This window comes from Marmota marmota, unplaced genomic scaffold, assembly GCF_001458135.2.
Source record: "Marmota marmota marmota unplaced genomic scaffold, marMar, whole genome shotgun sequence".
In the NCBI taxonomy this organism is placed as follows: domain Eukaryota; kingdom Metazoa; phylum Chordata; class Mammalia; order Rodentia; family Sciuridae; genus Marmota; species Marmota marmota.
The window spans coordinates 714,816-733,187 of record NW_026000240.1 but is presented as its reverse complement, the minus strand read 5'-3'; the positions used below and the strand labels follow the sequence as shown (position 1 = coordinate 733,187).

The window sequence follows — 18,372 nt, the reverse complement described above, 5'->3', positions numbered from 1 at the left end:
CAGAGGTCACTTACTGGTACTCATTGGCTGATTGTGGCCTGCAGATGTTTTGTTTTGCCAGCACAGTGTGTGTGTGTGTGTCTGTGTGTTTTTCAGACTTGAACTAGTTGACATCATTTAAAAGTCAGGAGAAAGATAAAAGTGTGATATGAAATCAAGAAACAGAACAGTGTGGGTAATGTGTGAATATTTATTTGTGAGAGGGGAAAACAGTTTCAAGGGGTACATAAAAGGCATTATTAGCATCTGGCCTTGAGAATAGGGAGATAGGTAGCTGTGCAGTAGGGGAGGAAATAATAAGACTCCTTTATGCCTTTTGATTATTTTACTATGTGTACATACTACTTTTAAAAAAGAAATTGCAAAAAAAAAAAAAAACAAACTGCAAGATTTTACGTAAATTTAGGTGTCTGATATTAAATAAATGGAAAGCTTTGATAATACTGGGCCACAGTCTCTTGTGACAACCATTGATAGGAGCTGAGCTGGGGTTGTCTGAAAGCCCACTCAGATCCCCACCCATCCCACTTACTTTGTGGCCCTGCAGGCATCTGAGTGGTTGCCTGTGAATTGGCCTTAGAATTGGTGGAAAAGGTCTGGTGATGTTAGGCATTGGGAGGAACTTCGGTTAGATCTTTCTGTAAGATAAACCTGATCTAAGGAGCCCATGGATGGGTAACAGGACATTACCATCCCCCAAATTTTTTAATTAAAAAAAATTTCCTTTTAATTTGTGATGGGTTTCTTTTTATATCAAGGTTTTATTTTTATCTTTATTTTTTAGGTGTAGTTGGACACAATGCCTTTATTTTATTTATATGCGGTGTTGAGGATCGAACCCAGGGCCTTACATGTGCTAGGTGAGCACTCTACTGCTGAGAAACACCCTCAGCCTTTAATAAAAATTTTAGGAGCAAAAGTAGGTTTTTGGGCTGGGGATGTGGCTCAAGCGGTAGTGCGCTTGCCTGGCATGCGTGCGGCCCGGGTTCGATCCTCAGCACCACATACAAAGATGTTGTGTCTGCCAAAAAAAAACTAAAAAATAAATATTGAAAAATTCTCTCTGTCTCTCTCTCTCTCTCTCTCAAAAAAAAAGTAGGTTTTGTTTTCTGAAGAAATTATATATAGTTTTTAATCAGATTTTCAAAGGGCTTTTAAAGACCTCTAGAAACTTAGAAGCAGGTGAGGAAATTGAGCACAAAGAGATGATTTCTGGTCACAACAGCCATAGATCATATATGTTGTGATTAAGACTCTGACTCCTGACTGTTCCAGGGCCAGGGCTATATCTTAGCTGCTGCAGTTCTACCCTTGTTGATGGCAAGAATAGGGACATATAGGTATAGAGTTTTGGGAAGCAAGCAGGTGGTCTCAGTTCTAGGCATCTATATAGTAAGATGTCACTTTGCCACTTCCCTGCATCCCTTGGTCCTTGAGCCATTTTTCCTTTCTCCACAGAGGCTGGGGAGCAGCAGCATGCAGCCAGAGGAGGGCACAGGCTGGTTGCTGGAGTTGCTGTCTGAGGTGCAGCTACAGCAGTACTTCCTTCGTCTTCGGGATGACCTCAATGTTACCCGTTTGTCCCACTTTGAATATGTTAAGAATGAGGACCTGGAGAAGATTGGCATGGGCCGGCCTGGTAGGTGGGACATTTGCCTTCCTTGCTTTTCCCCTCTGACCATTAACTTCTTCTGTCTTTTTTGGTGGTACTAGGGATTGAACCCAGGGCCATTCTCCCACTAAGTTACCTCCCCAGCCCTTTTTCTTTTGAGACAGGGTTTTGCTAAGGTGCAGCGGCTGACCTTGAACTTGAAAAGTTGAAAAGACTCCTTTCTCATCCTCCCTAATAGTACCTTCTCTGTCCTTAGGACGGCTGAGCACATGTTAGAATCCCTTTCTCATGGTTCCATGGGGTGGCAGCTGAGACCTCTGTTTGCCTGTTCCAGAGACCCTGAGGTGGAGTGGGAGGGGCATCAATAGATGCTGCACACAGGATTCACTGGGAACAATTTGCAGTTGTAAAGGTCAATCAGTTTGAGGAGAATGTAGTCTTAACTTGAGGCTCTGCTACTCAAGAGTAAATACATACCCCTTTTTGTTTGATCAGATATTTGTAGGATGTATTCCCTTACCCTTTAATAAGCACAGATTTGGACTGTTCTGTTTACTATTCTGAACACTAGTGGGGTCAGTGCCCAGAGATCTAAAAGAGAAGATAGGATAAAAACTTCCCTCTAATTTGAACTCATTTCTCTGTTTCTCTCCTTAAAGAAATGGTTGTAGCATCTAGAACTCATGGCATTCTTCAAAGAACATTAGAAACCTATCAGTACATTCAACTTAAAGTAGCTAGGGTAGTAATGTGCTAAAATAGATATCAATTTATTCTGCTTTTAGCTTGGATAGTTGGTTTCTGATACCAGTAACATAAGAAAATTTTATGAAAAGAAAACTAAAAATTGAGAAAATTTAATCCATTACCTTGATTTTTCTTGAGTTGAAAAGACTGCTACTATTCAATTTTTGTGGTTAAACACTTCCATCTAGTTTGAGAACCATTGCCTAGAAGTGGTATGCAGTGATCATCTGGTTAATGGAAACTCCTGGCAGGTTGAGATTGATTTAGTTAGTATCATTGTGGTGGGCAGTGTCTAGTGATGGACCTACTCCATGAGGACCGAGGAAGCCTGTGAGGAGGACAGCGGCCTCTCCAGGGAGTGAGAGCTATCTAATAACATCTGATCTCCTTCCTTCCTTGCAGGCCAACGGCGGCTGTGGGAAGCTGTGAAGAGAAGGAAAGCCATGTGCAAACGCAAGTCCTGGATGAGCAAGGTGGGTGAGTGAAGAGTGGGGTCTGGGCAGCCTCAAGAGCCTCACTCTGCTGCCAGTCCTAGAAACCTTCCCCCATTCCCCAGGCAGGTATAATCTCGCTCTGTTTCCCTATACTTTGTACTGACCTCCCTCCTCCAGGGTCTTATCAAGCAGGGCACTTGTAGAGCTGGCCAAAACAGACATGTGAGCAGCCTGTGTGCAGCAAGGTCTTCTTAGCCCCTCTTGTCGTGTGGGAACAGGAGCGTGTTGACAGTGCATCTCTATTTGAACCTCGTTCTGGCTGAATGTTGGGGCCAGTGGCCTTTCTTGGTGTGCGGGGTGGTAGGGACTGTCTGGACATCTTGCCTTGTTTCCTCTTACCCACCCTTTATGAGCTCTAGGTATCTGTGGTCATCTGGCCCTATCATAACTTCCTTGTGGCCTCCCCCACTACCTTGTCCTAATTTTGGTCTGTGGTGTAGTCAGTCCCAGGTCTGACTCAGTAGAGCTTTGCCCATTGTCTAGAAGACAATGAGAGAGGAAATGAGCCAGCTGGGGCCTCCCTCCCTACTTCTGGCCTCAGGGCTGGCGTAGAATGGGGGATGGGCAAGACAGAACAGCTGGACTGGGATTGGGCAGTAGAGATTTCCTGACTGCAGTCTGGCAAAAGGACTGTCTCTTGGGATCCTGTGGCCTTTTCTGGGGACACAGTTCTGGGCCTGGCCCAGGTTTTAGGGAAGGATGAATGTCTTAGGGCTGGTAAAGGCAGGAAGGTGGAGCTTTGTATGTACTGGGATTTGGGGTCTCCCATCAGCTCACAGTAGGTCTCTGGGAGGTCTGTGACCCTCTCCAGACTTTAGTTGTGTCTTCAGCAACAGTGCTAGTCCCATTACCCAGCTCACCTTGCAGGGCTTTGGAGAGCCTAGGTTCATCCTGGAATTAACGATTGTGAAGGGCCTTATAAGATGACATTGCTTGTAAACATAAGGAAGTCCAGTTTACTGGCAGGAAAGATGGAATGAGGCCAAAAGAGACCCTCAGAATTGAGACACCTCCTAGCACATTTAGATAAGGTTCCATTAACTTTTAAGTGGGATAGAAAGAATCTTCAGCCTGAAGCCATACTCTCGTACCCCAGTGAATGTGGCTAAGTCAGACTGACATGCCACTGCTGCTGTTACAGCTTTTTTCCTCCTGTCCTCTGACCTTTGGCCCCTTCCTCTCCAAACTAGACCTCAATGTCTCCTCTAGTCCTCATTCTTTTTCAGATCTTAATTCTAGGCACTCTTCCAGAAACCCAGCTGTCTTCCCAGTAAAAACACACGCGCGCGCGCGCGCACACACACACACACACACACACACTCTCTCTCTCTCTTTCTCTCTTCAACCTCATACTAAAATTATCCTCTCCCCTGGGCAGTATGAAGGGCAGCCGACTCCCTAGGGAGGGTGGAGACAGACAGCGCCAAATGGTCAACCCAGAGTAGGGGCCAGGGCTAAAAATGGACAGAGAGGTGTTTGTGGAGGGCCCCTCAGGCTCCTGCCCCAACTTTGTGGGTTAAGGGCTGGAATCTGTGATTGGTAGGGAGTGTAGGAAGGGAGGGGTGGAGCATGAGGAAGCCAGGGAGGAGACTCAGACTTAGGAAGCAAAGTGCCTGTGGCTTTGTGCTGTCTCAGTACCCACGTATGGGTGTGAGGCCACCACAGTCACTGGCTTCATGCCAGTCAGTCTGTTTCATATATTTACCATGAAGCCACTCTGCTGTGGGTTCCCTGTAGGGGGTGTGATATGGGGGGAGTATGGACTTCCAGCCAGTCTGTCCTCTGGCAATATAGTTCAACTTCTCTGAGGCTGAGCTGAGGTGCAGGTAGACTTAGAAGGGTGGAACCAAGTGACTGGCTCTGGTGCCCTGGGTTCCATCTTGCTCCTGGCTGCCTTCAAACAGGTATTCAGTGGAAAGCGGCTGGAGGCTGAGTTTCCCCCTCACCACTCTCAGAGCACCTTCCGGAAACCCTCGCCCACCCCGGGGGGTCCAGTGGGCGAGGGGCCCCTACAAAGCCTCACCTGCCTCATTGGGGAGAAGGACCTGCGCCTCCTTGAGAAGCTGGGAGATGGCTCCTTTGGCGTAGTACGCAGGGGCGAGTGGGATGCCCCTGCAGGGAAGACGGTGAGCTCCATGTCCCATGGGTGGTGTCGGAGGGGTGGGGCCCCTGAGACTACTAGTAGAGGCTCTTTCCCCCTCTGCTGGGTTGTGAATGCACTTGGGGACAGGTCATATAAAGTGGCTTATCATGGAGTCTGTGCTCAGGGTTAAGTAAGTACCTTGTTTCATTTTTTTTAATTATAAAAATAATTTATTTATTATAAAAGTTAGGCAACAAATTAAAAGTCTTAAAAAAATTGCCTGTAATCCCACTATTCAGAGGAAGCAGAGTTAGTGTTTCTGCCTATTATCCTCTCTCCATTAATTTATTGGATTTAGTTGACTTGTACTTCTTTTTCCAGTACTGGGTATTGAACCCAGGGGTGTTCTACCATTGAGCTACATCACCAATTCTTTATATTTTGAGATAGGTTCTTGCTAAGTTTCCCAGGCTGGCCTCAAACTTGGGATCCTCCTGCCTCAGAGTCCAGAGTCACTAGGATTGCAGGCAATCCTGGTGCCACCATGCTCTAGTTAAATACTTAACCACTGAGTCATATCCCTAGCCCTTTTTTATATTTTATTTTGAGACAGGGTCTCACTGAGTTGTTTAGGGCCTTACTAAGATGTTGAGGCAGACAGGAGGACTGTTGAACTCACAGTCCTCCTGCCTCAGACTCCTAAGCCACTGGGATTACAGGCATGCACCACCATGCCTGGCCTCTAGTTAAATTTTAGATACAAACTTTGGATATAGCTCTTTAGATTTTATCCTTTTTCCTTGGTGTTATATTTTAAATGTTTTTCCCCTAGGGGATAACATGTGCACTAAAGCATACAATTAAGTGAGTTTTTACTTATAAATAGAATCTTATGAGCACTGACCAATTGTGTGTGAGCAATTACCCACACCCCAGAAGGTTCTGAGGCCCCTGCCACTTAGTATCCCCATCCTCCAAAGGAGGGTAGTCCTACTTCCAGCACCGTAGATTAGTTTTTGGCATTGTATTGAAAGTAGTTTCCTTCCATACCAAAGACTTTTAAAAAAAATATTTATTTATTTATTTTTTAGGTGTAGGTGGACACAACACAATGCCTGTATTTTTATGTGGTGCTGAGGATCGAACCCGGATTCCACCTGTGCTAGGCGAGCGCTCTACCGCTGAGCCACAATCCCAGCCCCCATACCAAAGACATTTTTAATAATCTCTTATTATAACATGTTAGTGTTGTGTCATCATATGGGTCATCTCTTACCTTAAGGTTTCTATTTAACTTAATGTTGGAATTTCCCAGAAGGGGAGTCTATCCAATGGCTCCCAAGGGTCAGCCAGTAGTCTTTCCCTCTCCAGACCACTGACAGAATGTGTAAGCCCAGCACTGGTGACATGCCCATCCACCCAGGAGGGTAGATCTGAGGCAGAGATTTTCAAGCAGAGTTAGGGGGAAGAATAGGTTATCTTAAGAGTGTTGGGGGCCAGGCAAGTCCTGACTCCCTACAAATCCTGCTTTGGCCAGGTGAGTGTGGCTGTAAAGTGCCTGAAGCCAGATGTGCTGAGCCAGCCAGAGGCCATGGACGACTTCATCCGGGAAGTCAATGCCATGCATTCACTTGACCACCGAAATCTCATTCGCCTCTATGGTGTGGTGCTTACACCACCTATGAAGATGGTGAGTGTTGTGGGCAGGAGGGGCTGAGGACAAGAAGCTGCCTGTAGGTTGTGGTCCCCCAGGTGTGCCTCTCCTACTGCCCATGCTGACAGGGCTCCCCAGATCTACCTGATGTGACAAAGGAGCTCATAGGGGCCCATCTCAGTACTTGTTATATCATTTCTGGATTTTGCTATTGCTCATTGGCAAAGAGTTATACCCATGGGAGGGGCTGACCATATATTAATTTTTGGAATTTCTAGCCTGAACCTCTTTGGCCTGCTTCTTTCTCTCTGAGCCTTTTACCCCATTGCCTGGAAGGAGAGACCTGAAAAGCTGTAGGACTTGGGAGGTTCCTAAAGGAGAGGTGTTTAATCAGCTTTTTTGCTGCTGTGACCAAAAGACCTGACAAGAATGATTAGAGGAGGAAAAGATTATTTAGGTACTCAAAGTTTCAGAGGTCTCATTCTGTAGATAGCTAGCTCCATTCCTCTGGGCTTGAGGTGAGTCTGAACATCAGGGTAGAAGGGTGTAGCAGAGAGAAGTGGCTCAAGACATCACACCAGGAAGCCGAGAGAGAAAGAGAGACCTCTGCTTAACAAGGACAAAATGTGTTCCTCAAAGGCACACCTCCAATGACCCACCTTATCCAGCCACACCCTACCTGCTTCTAGTTAATCCCATTGTGGGATTAATTCACTGATTGGGTTAAGGCTCTCATAACCCATCATTTCACCTCTGAACCTTCCTGCATTGTCTTACATTTGAGCTCTTTGAGGACACATATCTAAACCAGAACAAAATGTTAGGAAGAAACATTGAGTGGGCTGTTCAGAGAGGGGTTGGACTCATTCAGATTTATTCCTCCTGTTTTCTCTGTGGCATCAGGTGACAGAGCTGGCACCTCTGGGATCTTTGTTGGACAGACTACGTAAGCATCAGGGTCACTTCCTCCTGGGGACTCTGAGCCGCTATGCTGTGCAGGTGGCTGAAGGCATGGGCTACCTGGAGTCCAAGCGCTTTATTCACCGTGATCTGGCTGCCCGAAATCTGCTATTGGCTACCCGTGACTTGGTCAAGATTGGGGACTTTGGACTGATGCGAGCACTACCCCAAAATGATGACCACTACGTCATGCAGGAACATCGCAAGGTGCCCTTTGCCTGGTGAGGGGCAGGTGCTGCTGGCTCAGAGGGTGTGGACCCACCCTGGTCCCAACCGACCCAAGCCTAAAGCTTTTGCAGCCCTTGGCTCTGCCTGGGCCTGCCCTTGCCTGTTCTGGGCCTGGAGTGTCCTTACGTAGGGTACTGGAAGGCACAGGCATAAATGCTATGGGCTCAAGGCTGTGCTACTTAGTAAAGTATTAAAAGACTTCCTAGAAGACTCAATGTTAAGGTCCTAAAATATTAGAAGGTTAACCAGGCAATACAGGTTGGTAAGTATGTTTTAGGTAGAGCTACTGGCTGGCAGGGCCAGACTGAACTGGGCCTCATAGGCTGCTCACCTGTGTGCTGTGGTGGCTCCCAAGGTTGTATACCATATGATCAAGAAGTCCCTGACCTCTATGTGGGCTTCTCCTGTGATGAGATCATGTGGTCCCCTAAAGAAGAATGGTCTTTATGATAGGGGGAATTTGTACAGTTGTACTTGCTAGAGCTTTGGATGTGGGCAACTTTGATAATTCAGGATGTATGCTCACCCTGGTTAATAACTGACTCTGTACCATGGGTGACCATATATCCTGGATTATGTCTGGAGTGATTAATAGCATCCTCTCTTGTATTCAAACATCCTGATTTGAGTGATAAATTATGAGGTCACCTTTTTTGGGGGGTGGGGGTGGGGGTGTGGTGTACCAGGGATTGAACTCGGGGGCATTCTACTATTGAGCCATTGTATTTTATTTAGAGACAGGGTCTCACTGGTCGCTTAGCGCCTCACAGTTGCTGAGGCTGGATTTGAACTCGCAATCCTCCTGCCTCAGCCTCCTGAGCTGCTGGGCTTACAGGCATGCGCCACCACACCTGGCATGAGGTCATCTTTTTTTTTTTTCTGCCCCTTGAAACAACCTTGTAGAGTGCATAGGTTATTATTCCCATTTCACAGAAGAGGAAAATGAGGCTTAGGGATCTTGGGTGACTCTCAGAATTCCATTTTGAGAGAATCCCATGAGAGATCTTTCTATTCCATCCAAGGTGCATGTTCCTCATTCTGTACCTCAGTGCACCCTGGGAGACCCCTTTTCTAACTTCACCATAGTGCTGTTTCTCCCACACTCAGGAGCGAGCACAGGGTGAGTGTGGGTGTATTTGGGTAAAGCCAATGTTAACTGTTTGCACCCATTTTATTTCTTCTCCAGGCTCTGTCTGAATTTTCCATCCATACCTTTATGCTGAAATGGTTTCAAAGCCTGTGCTCTTCCACAAAGCTAGAAATTGTCATCCTTCTACCAGAGAAAATAGCATGAGACCTCATCATCCCTTTCTGTTCTAGGGCTTTCTGATCCCTTCCTTCTCCCTGCTTCCCTGACAGGGAAACCCCTTCCTCCTTCTCTCATCCCAGGCTTTATGTGAATAACAGACCTGAGTATAGGTGATTTTTCCCAAGGTTGTGCACCATATGATCAAGAAGTCCTGCTCTTCTCTGTGTACTTCATACCATGTTGAGCCTGGCACATAAGGCAACAGTAAATGCTTATCAAATCAGTATTTTATGTCCATTTGGGTTGATGCAGGTAGAGGCGCTCAAGAGCCCTTCTCTTTGACCCCTCCTCTGCCAGGTGTGCCCCTGAAAGCCTGAAGACACGTACTTTTTCCCATGCCAGTGACACCTGGATGTTTGGGGTTACGTTGTGGGAGATGTTCACCTATGGCCAGGAGCCCTGGATTGGCCTCAATGGCAGTCAGGTGAGGGGCTGTGGATGTGTTCCCTGTTGGATGGGTGGGGGGTAATTCTGTCCCTGGTTCCTAGCCTGGTCTTTTTGGAATTGTCTGATATCTGATGTACTCCCTCCTCTTTCACACCCCATGTTTGTTCCATCTATAGAGAGCTGAGCAAAGAGAGGGATCACCCTAGTAGATCAGGGGAGAGGAGAAGTGGGGTTGGCTCTCTTTCATTAGTCTTTGCTACATCCTGCTGTTCTGAGGCCACAGGCCTGGGCATAATGGTCTGAGACTCTGGGGATGGGCCTTTCCCCAACAGATTTCTTCTTTGGAGGATAGATAGGGTAGCTAGCAGTTCCAGTTCTAGGATGGTCTGGAGGGAAGGTGGGAAGTAAAGAGCTGAGAGTTTTGTCTGTCCTCCAACTATGTACTGACCCACCATCAGATTCTGCATAAGATTGACAAGGAGGGGGAGCGCCTGCCCCGGCCTGAGGACTGCCCCCAGGACATCTATAATGTTATGGTCCAGTGCTGGGCTCATAAGCCGGAAGACAGACCCACCTTTGTGGCCCTGCGGGACTTCCTGCTGGAGGTGAGGAAGAGGTCTTGTCTGCTCACAGGATCTGGGGTATCTAAGCAAGGAACCACCTGAGAGTTAGTCTCAGGGTGGTCAGTGACCTATCTTTGTCCCTAGGCCCAGCCCACTGATATGCGGGCCCTTCAGGACTTTGAGGAACCTGACAAGCTACACATCCAGATGAATGATGTCATCACTGTCATTGAGGGAAGGTAGGGCTGAGTCCTGCACTGGGATTCCTTGAAGAGCACAGGTTGGACGGGCGTTCCTCTAAGGTTCCCATGGCAGCTCTTGGACTGGTGGCAGGCCTGAGTGTCAGTGTGCCATGGCAACCGGCCTGAATCAGCTTCCTGAGAGAAAGGGTCAGGATGTGGATGCTATAGTTCAGATGGGATTTTTCTTAACTCTGCCTCTGTTACCCTTGTCCCACTGGGCCCCAGACCTGGCTGTGTGGATCAGGGCCAAGCTGCCATTATGTTGAGGAGTAGAATGTTTCCTAGTCTAGTGTTAAGGCCACGCAAGCAGAGCACTTGACTCCTGGGTATTCCTCCTCTCATCATCCCTCTCTGCCTTTCTTCCTTCTTCTTCAGCATAGACTCCTTTCTTTTTTTTGGTCTGGGGATTGAACCCAGGGGCATTGTACCACAGAGCTACATCCCTAGTTTTTGGTTTGTTTGTTTATCTTGAGACAGGATCTGGCTAAGTTGCTTAGGGCCTCACTAAATTCACAGCATAAGACTCTTGATAATCCACCCAGGTATATCTCAAGACCCAAAAGCAGCCTGTCCTTGCCTAGGTCCACCTTTGTCAGCTGTCCATCCATATGGTTGCCAGTCCTACTCCTTTCTTTTTTGTCTGCTTCATATCATTTCCACATGGCCCTCTCCCAGGGCTTCAGAGTCTTGGGTTTCCCTCTATCCTCAGCTTGGGACTTTCTTCTTCCCATTCTTCCAAGTCACGCTTTTCAGGACTGTTTTTCCTACCCCCCACTGGCTAAAACTCAAATCTTAGACTCACACCTGAACCCCCTGTTAGTAATTCTAGGGCCGGCCTTGGAGGCCTCGCCCTCTTCTGGCTCCACCTTTTGTTATCTGATCCCCAGGGTGTCTGAGGAACTGGTTAGGGCAGGCTAGAGATGCCTTTGGGGCAGGGGCTGAGTGTTGAGGACTGGGAAGACTGAGGCAGAGGGAATTCCCTGTTTTGTCCTCTTCTGACACAAAATCAGGCAAGGATATGTGTTCCGCAGAACCCTTTCTGCCTGGACTTTGGGTTGGTGGGCCTGTTGGGGCAGTGGTTAAATCTTGTGTCCCATGGGGACTGGCCAGTGGAGTAAGTCTCTGGGTCTGAGTCTGAGTGGTGGAACAGGCCCTATATTCCCTGTTCCTCTGCCCTAGGTCAGGGCTCCCTCACCTTTGGGCCTAGTATCTGGGATAGAATGACATTCTAGCAGGTTGCAGGGGTACATATGGTTGGGGAGTTAGTTGTGGTAGAATAAAGCAGAAAATTACTAGGAGAGACCTGGAGTATAGGAAGAAACAATCTGCGGGTTTATAGCTGAGTTGGCAAGGAAAGGGTTTATAGGCTTGGCACTTTGGAGAGCAATGTGGAAATAGGACGATTGAGGGTGAGCCCTCTCTGGAGGTACCTAGCAGGAGCTTAAACCATAAGTCTGGGCCTCAAACCAGCAGGCCGGTGGGAAGGGTAACCCCACTCCAGAGAGCCTTCGGCCTGACCACCCCTCCTATGCTCCTGTAACTCCAGATTTTTACCACCCCCATCTCCTCTCAGGGAGCCTGGGGGTGACTCAGGAGCTTCCTGTGTTTCCTGGGTGTGTATCTCTGGAGCTGGTGCCCTGGGTTACTGTGAGCAAAGCAGGCTGCGGGAGGGGTTGGGGGAGCGGCTTCTCTTGGAAGGCTGTCTTAGGTGCACCCTGTCCCACCCTTCCGTCACAGGCTTTGGTTGTATCCAGCAGCAGGTTCTGCCACAGGTTGCTGCTGTCACCAATGGTTCACCACACAGGGCTCCTCCTCCTGGGCCACCAGCCTTAACTAGGACAACAGTGCCTGCCCTGGGTCCCTGGAGCTGCTCAGGAGGTGGGAGGTGAGGGGCAGGAGGCCACAACAGCCGGTGAGGCTTTGGGAGTGGGCCTTTGTGTTGGTGGTACCAGAGCTTTACCAGAACTCTGCCCCCTTGTTTTCTCAGTCCCTGAATATCTCTTTGTTTGTTTGGCTTAGTCTGTCTCCATGTCCTAGGGTGCATGGGCCATTTGTGTCTCTGTTTCTCTGGCTCTTACCCCTCTCCTTATCTCTTCTTGGTTTTTTAATTCCTCCTTGCTAAAGCCATTTTCATTGTGTTTCCTAGTTCAGAGCCTGGGAAGCCACTTGTCTGTCTCCAGCTCTGACTGATTCTGTAGGCTCAGTGCTTCTCAGAATGCCAGGCAGTGGGCAGAGAATACATCTTGGGGTTTGTGAGCTGAACTTAGGCTTTGTCTAGAGTTGGAGGGCAAATGATGTCTGGTAGTAGTCATTTTACATTCTATTTTTACAGAAGTGATAAAGGGCTCAGAGTTTGAAATCCATTTTCGGGTCCTTGGCCTGGCCTGGCCTTGAGCCTCTACTTTCAGTGGAGGTGTGTGTTGGGGAAGGCACTAAATATCTGGGTTATCCTGGGAGACCAGAGGCTCCCAGAGACAAGGGGCAGGGATAGGGTGTGTATGTATGTGTGTGTGTGTGTGTGCGCGCGTGCGCGCGCTTACGCTTAGGTGATGATTTGTTAAGCCATTTCTGAGCTACCTTAACCTGGATAAGAATTAGGTGCTGAGATTTCTAAAGCTGGGGCATCCTTAGGCAGTTCTCAGCCCAGGCCATAGTTTCCTGTCTTCTCTGCCCTAGGGGATCTGCTAGGAAGCCTGAGGGAGGGCAGCAGGAAGTAGAAAGTTCTCAGTGAAGGTGGTGGACCTTTTTTTCACTCACCCCGGGCTTTCTCATATGTCTGCTTCATTCATTGTGGATGGCTGGCTTGGCCCTCCAATCAGTGTGGAGATTTTAATCTGTGTATGACAGGAAGAGAGGGTATGGCTGGAGCAGGCTGGTGGGAAGGGCTAGCCTTGGACCTGTGGGCTGCTGGCACCCAAGTGAGCCCCAAAGGCATATGTGGGATGTAGCATTGACCATCTTGGAATGTTCATTTGAGCCTTGTCAGGAGAGAATACTGCCTTTGAGTGTGCCTGGGTGCAATCCCAAAAGACTTCTCTTCTTCTAGTAGCAAGCATGATTTTGAAAAATGATGTTGGGACTCTCAGTGGCCATGGGATTCTGGCCTGGGCTATACCTGTAATAAGGGCAGGTGGCTTTGGTGTCTTCTTTCACTCTTAGAAGTGGGTTCAGAAGGAGGCATCTGTGGGAGGAGCTGGGCTGTGTTGGTAAAAGGAAAGATATAGAGGGAATGACCTCTAAGTGAGCACTTCTAAGGAGGTGTGGAGAACAGTCCCACAGCCGCCCCCAGGGTGGCAAGGGGCTACCCTATAGAGGGCACCACCAGAGAGCCTGTGGTATTAGGGGGAGTAGCACTGGGGCCTGTCTTTCTAGGCTGGTGCTAATCTGCCAGCTTTCATGGGTGGCTCTGTGTGTGGTGGGAAGCCTTTTTCTCCTACTTAGAATGGCCTTGCTATTTTCAGATGGGTCTTGTCCCTTTTTTAGGGTACTGTCTTCTCTTCTTCCTTCCTTTCCTGCCCTTCCCACCCTGAAGGCAGGGTGTAATCACAGGGTTGCTGTGTCTGGTGGTGGGCCAACCAGGCAACCTTGTTTACAAGGAGGCTAGCTGAGGGAGCTTGGCACCTCCTCCCCTGGCCCCACTTCTCACCTCCCTAAGGACTTCTGTGCTCATGGGGTGTGACCATTGGTCTCTAGGTCAGGCTGTTTTGGGGGTCACACCATCCCAGCTGGGCTGTATTATCTCAGGGAGCAGTGGGTCCAGGTGCTCTGGCATCATCCCTTCCCCCATTCTCCTCAACCTCTCTGATGTATTGCATTTTGGAGGATACGTTTTGTGTGTTTCTGGCTGTGGGACCGGTGACATGAGGGTGAGGGAGTGACAGGACAGGCAGCATGGTGCCACATGTGTCATAGCAGCCTTAGACCAGATTCTGCCCATGTCACCAGGTATGAGAAATTCTAACAGTAGGTACAGATATCTCACAATCTGTCACAGCATTTGGGGTATTGGAGTGTCCAGAGGATACCTCTGTTCTTTTTTTAAAAAATTTTTTGTAGTTGTAGATGGACAGTATACCTTTATTTTACAGAATACCTTTATTTTATTTGTTTACTTTTATGTAGGGCTGAGGATTGAACCAGTGCTTCATGCATGCTAGGCAAGCGTTTTACCACTAAGCTACAGCCCTAGCCCCGAGACCTCTGTTCTTTTCCACTTGTCTGCCTGCCTGCCATCCTAGCCCAGCCAGGCCTGGTTTAGGCTACATCAACATAGGCTTTGTGTCTATGGGCAGAGAGAGTGAAGGTCTGAGGGTCCTATAGTCTACCTACATTGTGAGTTCTGAGTTCCTTTCTGGAACTCTCATTTTAATACAAGAATAGAACTCCCAAGGAGATGGGCAAGGTGGCAAGGACCCTAGTTCCATAACCCTATCCCTTAGATGTAGAGAGCATTGGCAGAAAGAAGTCTTGGCTTGCCCCAGGTGCTTCCAAATACTTGAAGGCCTGCACATAGAAGATGGATTGTGGTTGGAGGGCTCCAAGCTCAGTGCTAAGGCCCACAGTGCCCCCTTGGTCCTCTGCATCTGTTAAAACTTCTGGAAACTGGCTGAAAAATGAAATCTGATGCCGGGAGAGGACTAGAGCCAGGCCTTGCCAGAGGAGTAGGGAGGCAAGATAGTATTGTGAGAGGAGTTGCTGGCTTTGCAAACTTAATGACTGGATTTGAATCCTGGGTCTGCTGCAATCGTTCTGGTAACCATAGGCAAGTTATGTCACTTGTTGCAACTTGTTGCCTTATTTGTAAACTATAGGAAAAGCTGCCTGACCCATCTTGGGATCTTAGGGTAAGACTGTGAACAAACAGCCAGGCCCTGTTCAGGGAGTGGCAGGTCATGGGGGTGCTACTTGGGGAGGTGGGATAATGCAGACTGTCTAGTTCTAAAGCCTATCTCTTATGTTGCTGTTCTGCCAAGATGGCAGTTTCTGTTGGCAAAGAGCTTGGTTTGAGAAGGGCCCCACTACCTGGGCAGTCCCCTGCCCCCATGCCAGGTATCTACCTTGTCATCTCTGTTGGGCAGGGCTGAAAACTACTGGTGGCGTGGACAGAACACACGGACGCTGTGTGTAGGACCTTTTCCTCGCAATGTGGTGACCTCCGTGGCTGGTCTGTCAGCCCAGGACATTAGCCAGCCCCTACAGAATAGCTTCATCCACACAGGGCATGGCGACAGCGACCCTCGCCACTGTTGGGGCTTCCCTGACAGGATTGACGAGTAAGTACCTGGACAGGGCCACTGGTCCTACCTGGCCCAGGGATCCCAGGATCAGCAGCCCCTTACCACACTACACATAAGCTCTCATGGGCTCCTTACCCTTTGTATTTGTCTTCAGCCCCAGATCCTCGCTACTTTTCCCTCCTGATTCTTATTTTGCTTTAGGGAAAGTGTAGAACCCTAAAAAGCTCCGCCTGAGAGTCAGGATTCCCTCTCTTCTGTTTTTGAGTTTATTATGTTATTTACTCTGTAAGATGGGCACATTTAACAGATGGGGTTATATATTCACCTATGAAGTAAGGATTGTAAGTATAAGTATACTCAGGTTTTTTTGGCGGGGGGTACTGGGGATTTTGAACCCAGGAGCACCCACTGAGTCATATCCCCAGCACTTTTTAATATTTTATTTAAAGACAGAATCTTGCTGAGTTGCTTAGGGCCTCACTAAGTTGCTGAGGCTGACTTTGAACTCAAAATCCTCCTGCCTCAGTCTCTCGAGCTCCTGGGATTAGGTGTGTGTCACTATGCCCAGCTGTAAGTATATTTGAATTAGAAAGCATTGCTGGGGGAAGGGCAGCAGAATAGAATAGACAATATGATTGATGTATGTACATTCCATGAATGTATTATATGTTAAAATACATTCTGCTGTCATGTATGACTAAAAAAAAATTAAAATAAATCGTATGGCAAAAAAGAAAAGAAAAGAAAAGAAAGCATTGCTGGGCGTAATGGTGCACAATGTAATCCCGGTACCTCGAGAGGCTGAGGCAGATGAAAATCAAGTTTGAGGCCAGTCTCAGCAACTTTTGCAAGATCTTGTTTCAAAAAATATTAAATAGGCTGGTGATGTGGCTAAGTGGTAAAGCACCCTTGGGTTCAATTCCTGGTACCAAAAAACCCCCACAAAAGTAACCAAAAAACAAAACCAAAAAACACAGGTCATGAATTACCAAAGTTAGACCCACATTTTACTTGGTGGTAAGGTTACCAGGGCCATGGCCATACGGCCTTCTGGCACATTGGCTTTGGGAAGATAGATTTTGGGAGCAATTTAGTTTGAAAGCTCTGACCTGTATTTGAGCAGTTTTCCTGCTGCTGGTACCAGAGTCCTGGCAATGTGAGCCTGCTAGGTCAAACAGAAATGCCCTTCTTCCCAGAATCAGGGGAACTGTCCTGTAGGGAGCTTCCTGCAGGGGAGCTTCAGAGGGAACAGCAATGGCTGCTAGCTCCCCCCACACCATAACTTACTATGTCTGGTAGGGGGTTGTAGTCTCCTTTAAGTAAAGAGTAAGGTCACTGGGAGGCATCTGGGAAACCACAGAAAAATCAGGCACTTCCTGGGTGCCTCCCCCTAGGGAACCCCCTGGCAGCTTCTCCTGCCAGCCTTCATACCTGTTGGCAGCCCTCTCCCCTGCTGACTTCTCCTAAAGGGCATGGTAAAGCAGTTCTCCACCCTGCATGTCCGGCACACTGGAACACTAGGTCTGAGGGGGCTCAGTCAGGGTCTCTTTCCTTATAAAACTCAGGCCACGGCCTGTGAAAGCTGGGGCAACCTCCAGGAGGAGGCCAGTGCCCTCTGTCCCACTCCTGGCATGTCATGGCCAGCCCAGCCCCATTCCTCTGGGCTTTAATAAGCCCCAGTGACTAAGTCCCAGATACTAATAGTTGGCACAGGGGCTAAGGATGAATCTGAAGTAGCGCAGGTGGCCCAACTTCTCCCCCAACTCCTGTAGTTGAGCAGAAGGATGCCTTCTGTCACCATGACCAGGGGGACTGGAGCTCAGAATATTTCTGCCCCAGGCTCTTCCAGCAGGGCCTGCAGGACAGAGGAGTGTGCACCGTAGGTAGCTGCCTACAGTGGTTTGGGTGTAGGTGGGGAATTGAAGACCCTCTCTGCCCTTATGGCAGAAGGCTTTTCAACTTGGGTTTAGATGTCATTTCTCTGTCCTTTTTCCATGACTCTTGTCTGGCTACAGCTTACATCTATACAAGGGATCAGGATCTGTGGATTGGGAGTTGGAAGCCCAGCCCAGCTGTCTCTTAAAATGAAGGGGCCTTAATGTTGTTTTACCCTGGACACATTCAGGATTTTATTTTCTGCCTAAATCCAGGGGATAGGCTCAGAATTTCTTCCAGAGGTTTCCTCACTGCCACTACTTTACACTCTGAACTGGCTCTCTCCCCACAGACTGTATCTGGGAAACCCCATGGATCCTCCTGACCTGTTGAGTGTGGAACTGAGCACCTCCCGACCCACCCAGCACCTAGGAAGGGTGAAAAGTAAGAGCCCTCCCACATCCTGGTTCCCTTGTTCATTAGCTACCCAGGAAGGGACACTGTCTTCTCAGGACACCCTGAGCCTGCTGTTCTTCTCTGGGGACAGCTGGGTCAGGGCAGCAGGCGGGACAGCTGTGACCCTGGCTCCGACTGGGCGTGGGGTGGAAGAAGGGAGGCAGCTGTATCCGCTGAGGTGGGCATCCTGGGGTTGGTCCTGTATCAGCCCTGCCCACCTCAGCTTCCTCCTCCCTCCTTCCTCAACGGCCTGCTCAGATCCTGGCTTTCCTCTCTTTCCCCTAATCCTGCTCTTCTCTCCTGAGCCAAAACCACCCCACAGGCTCCATCTCAGCCAGGAGCCTCATCCATCTCCTGGCTCCTGTCCTGTCATTCTGAAACGCGGTTGTCCCCATCCTGCTGCCCATTTCCTCCCATGCAGTTGGGTTTGTATATTCACTCACTTCTATTCACTTCTCTCTCCCCCCCCTCACTGCACCCTTTCCCCTCCCTCCCTCCCTCCCTCCCTCTCCCTCCCTCTCTCTC

General features: G+C 48.6%; 1 protein-coding gene across 31 annotated transcripts in view; it reads left to right on the top strand.

Moving 5' to 3' along the window:
* Positions 1-18,372, top strand: part of Tnk2 (tyrosine kinase non receptor 2) — a 37,308-nt gene that overhangs the window by 14,025 nt on the left and 4,911 nt on the right. For 13 of the 31 annotated variants that reach the window (XM_048794531.1, XM_048794534.1, XM_048794527.1 and 10 more), the window contains 10 exons: positions 1,459-1,639; positions 2,762-2,832; positions 4,758-4,979; positions 6,474-6,626; positions 7,494-7,771; positions 9,385-9,511; positions 9,933-10,079; positions 10,182-10,276; positions 15,358-15,552; positions 17,744-17,835. In XM_048794531.1, coding sequence (XP_048650488.1) covers positions 1,459-1,639; positions 2,762-2,832; positions 4,758-4,979; positions 6,474-6,626; positions 7,494-7,771; positions 9,385-9,511; positions 9,933-10,079; positions 10,182-10,276; positions 15,358-15,552; positions 17,744-17,835 — 1,561 coding nt within the window. Of the gene's footprint in view, positions 1-1,455; positions 1,644-2,761; positions 2,833-4,757; positions 4,980-6,473; positions 6,627-7,493; positions 7,772-9,384; positions 9,512-9,932; positions 10,080-10,181; positions 10,277-15,357; positions 15,553-17,728; positions 17,836-18,372 lie in introns of those variants that run through there. The other 18 variants (XM_048794530.1, XM_048794520.1, XM_048794512.1 and 15 more) reach the window with 7 other exon arrangements.